Genomic DNA, 3,256 nt, shown 5'->3' with positions numbered 1-3,256 from the left:
AGAATTTCATGACTACAAAATACTTAGATTTGATACTAGACTAAGATTGCAACCTTTATTCGTTACCTGAAAGCTTCCTCATTGAACCCAAAATAATAGTTAGCTTACATTGCATTTCAAACCATTAAAATATCTTGGATGTTCAATTTAATTTGGAGAATCATCTTACGCGATAATTTTGTAGGGTAGTTTGGTTTTTCAAGAAACTTGAATATTTTCAAAACTGATGTGGGGAACCAGGAGCCTTTAAACTTTATCTAACATTACTTCTGATTTCCGTGATAGTTGGAACCAAGTGCCCAACATATATTGAGTTTCTGGTTCCTCAGTGCATCTCTAGAACAGCACAGGCAAGTAGGGGTGTGGAGTTACTAAAGTCTTACTTTTGTTACAAAAGAAGGCCTGCCCTTGAATTAGGAATTTACATTATTAAATTGCAGGATGCTTTTCCAATTCTACATCTGATACTACAAACATCCACATCTGCCTATCCCAGGTCCTTGGTAAGGACTCGATAGGTAGACAAAATGCCAAATCCAGTCTGAACATCTGGCTGATTGTGCGATGATCCATAATAATAATAATAATAATAATAATAATAATAATAATAATAATAACAACAACAACAACAACAACAACAACAACAATAAAAAACAATAAATACAAATTGCAAAAGCCAAAGAGCAAATAAGTTTCTAGAACCAAGTCTTGCACTCTTTTGTGTCATTCAGTGCAGTTACAAAGATGCTTGTGGGAAGAGATCAAGAAGGAATATCTGCCAACATTATATTACCCACACTGGTTTGATATTTGACTCTAAATAACCTCACGGATATTCCAAAAATCACAATTCTATCACACTGTGGCCCACTAGCAAATCATACCTTTAGGTATCCCAGGAGGTCTTATATAAATCTATAGGGGTGTTTCAGGATGCCTGACTGGCTGAACTATTATGTCTGATGGAATGTTGTTGTTCAGTCGCTAAATCATGTTTAACTCTTTGTGACCCCATGGACCACAGCACGCCAAGTCCCCCTATCCTCCAGTATCTTCCGGAGTTTGCCCAAATTCATGTTCGTGGTGTCAGTGACGCTATCTAGCCATCCTCTGCCGTCCCCTTCTCCTTTTGCCTTCAATCTTTCCCAATATCAGGGTCTTTTCCAATGATTCCTCTCTTCTCATTTGGAAGCCAAAGAATTTGAGCTTCTGATGGAATAGAGGTCTTCTGAGGGAGGATGCTATCTATTAGGAACACGAAGCATGTGTTGGCATCCCCATTTGGAACTGACGCCTTGTGTCAACACCACTAAAATAAATCAGGCTTTAATGCAACCTTCCACAGCCTACAGCTGTCAAGTTTGCTTGGATTAAAACTCCCATTGTCTCTAAATATCTGTCTCTAAATATGTGAATGAGCTGGAAGGTGCCAGGTTATGGAGTGCTGTTTTGATATACAAATGGCAGGGAGATAGAAGCCTTCTAGATGATGTTGGAGTCTGATCCTCACTAGCTCTGATCTTTGGCCAAACCATCTGAAACTGTTAGGAACTGGAACTTGTTATCCATACTAGGCAGGTTATAATTACACAGGACATGTACAAAAAATTGGCCTTAAGCATCTCCGTAAGCTTTCTTCTGTGTTAATTTTTGTGCTTTTTAATACTTCTAGGGAAACTATTGAGAAAAGACACTCAAGCCACCCTTCATCAGCGCCTATCCATTCTGTGAGTTCCCTTGGACACAACCGCAGCTCAGTTGAACAGATCAGAAGCCACCTGAACTCAGAGGCTCGTGAAAAAGAGAAGCCCAAAGAGCGAGAGAGGGATCATCCAGAATCACGGAAGGATGTCTGTGTTGATGAGCACAAGGCAAAAGACAATTATATTTCAGACAAGGAAAGTCTGACCCATGATAACAGATCGTTGGAAGAATCTAAACAAGCATCTCGGGTGCCTTCACCGTACACCAGGACACCTGTTGCAGAAAGCACCAGACCTAACAGCAACTCGAGTCGGGATACTGAGAAGAAAAATGAGCCTGCTTATGAGAATCTGAAAAAATCGAGTGAGGTCAAAGTGAAAGAGGAGCGGAAGGAAGATCATGACGTTTCTCCTGAAACACCACAAACCCATCGGCCAGCTGAGCGGCCACCATCCATGCCCGCGGCCAGTGTCCATCCAGGCCCTTTAGTGTCCATGCCCATGACTGTGGGTGTCACTGGCATCCACCCCATGAACACCATCAGTGGTCTAGATAGGACTCGCATGATGACCCCTTTTATGGGCATCAGCCCAATTCCAGGGGCCGAACGCTTCCCATATCCTTCATTCCACTGGGACCCCATGAGAGACCACTTGAGGGACCCTTACAGAGACTTAGACATCCATCGTAGAGACCCTTTGGGCAGGGAGTTTCTCCTAAGGAATGATCCGCTGCACCGCCTCTCCGCACCAAGGCTGTATGACGCAGAGCGATCTTTCAGGGACAGAGAGCCACATGACTATAATAATCATCACCACCACCCCCTTTCGGTTGACCACCGCCGTGAGCACGAAAGGGGAGCCCACTTGGATGAGAGAGAAAGGTTGCACATGCTCAGAGAGGACTATGAGCACGTTCGGCTTCACTCTGTGCATCCCGTGGCCCTGGACGGTCACTTGGCTCACCCAAGTCTAATTACTCCGGGACTTCCTAGTATGCATTACCCTCGCGTCAGTCCCCCTTCAGGACTTCAGAATGGGCTTCTCAATAAAACGCCTCCCACAGCGGCCCTGAGCGCGCCTCCCCCTCTCATTTCCACCCTAGGACCTCGGCCTGGTTCCCCCCGAAGGACTACACCTTTGTCGTCAGAAATGAGGGACAGGCCACCCTCTCACACTCTCAAAGATATCGAAGCGCGATAAATAACAGCCCGAACACGTCCAAGAGAGAACATTAGACAAACAGATCTTCTTGCTTGATAAACGTAGACTTTGGTTATGACCCAACTGTATAAAATGTACAGACCCAGGTGTACTAAGGTTTTCTTTTCTTTCTTGGTTTTTTTTTTCTTCCAAAAAAATAAAAATAAAATATGGTTGGGTTGTATATTATATGTTGAAAAAAAAAGTTTTCAGAACCTTTTAGACAAAAGTTGGCACATTTTCTACGTAAATGCTCTTTCTTTCTACTGTTCCTAACCAGAACAAGATGTAAGTCAGTATTTCATCTTCCCTCTTTCCACTTCTCTCTCTCTCTCTCTTTTTTCATTCTC

General features: G+C 43.2%; 1 protein-coding gene across 1 annotated transcript in view; it reads left to right on the top strand.

The window, feature by feature from the left end:
- AUTS2 (activator of transcription and developmental regulator AUTS2) overlaps nt 1-3,026 on the top strand; it is a gene marked incomplete at its 5' end in the record, with an annotated part of 17,768 nt that extends 14,742 nt beyond the window's left edge. Inside the window, one exon of the mRNA XM_015829635.1 lies at nt 1,673-3,026. Within this exon, the coding sequence (XP_015685121.1) occupies nt 1,673-2,906 (1,234 nt within the window). The remainder of the gene's footprint in view (nt 1-1,672) is intronic.
- Nucleotides 3,027-3,256: the final 230 nt, after the last annotated feature.

The sequence above is a fragment of the Protobothrops mucrosquamatus genome, unplaced genomic scaffold (genome assembly GCF_001527695.2).
Source record: "Protobothrops mucrosquamatus isolate PMUCROS unplaced genomic scaffold, P.Mucros_1.0 scaffold6613, whole genome shotgun sequence".
In the NCBI taxonomy this organism is placed as follows: domain Eukaryota; kingdom Metazoa; phylum Chordata; class Lepidosauria; order Squamata; family Viperidae; genus Protobothrops; species Protobothrops mucrosquamatus.
Note: the sequence above shows the minus strand (reverse complement) of the source record. Positions and strands in the feature narration are given on the sequence as shown.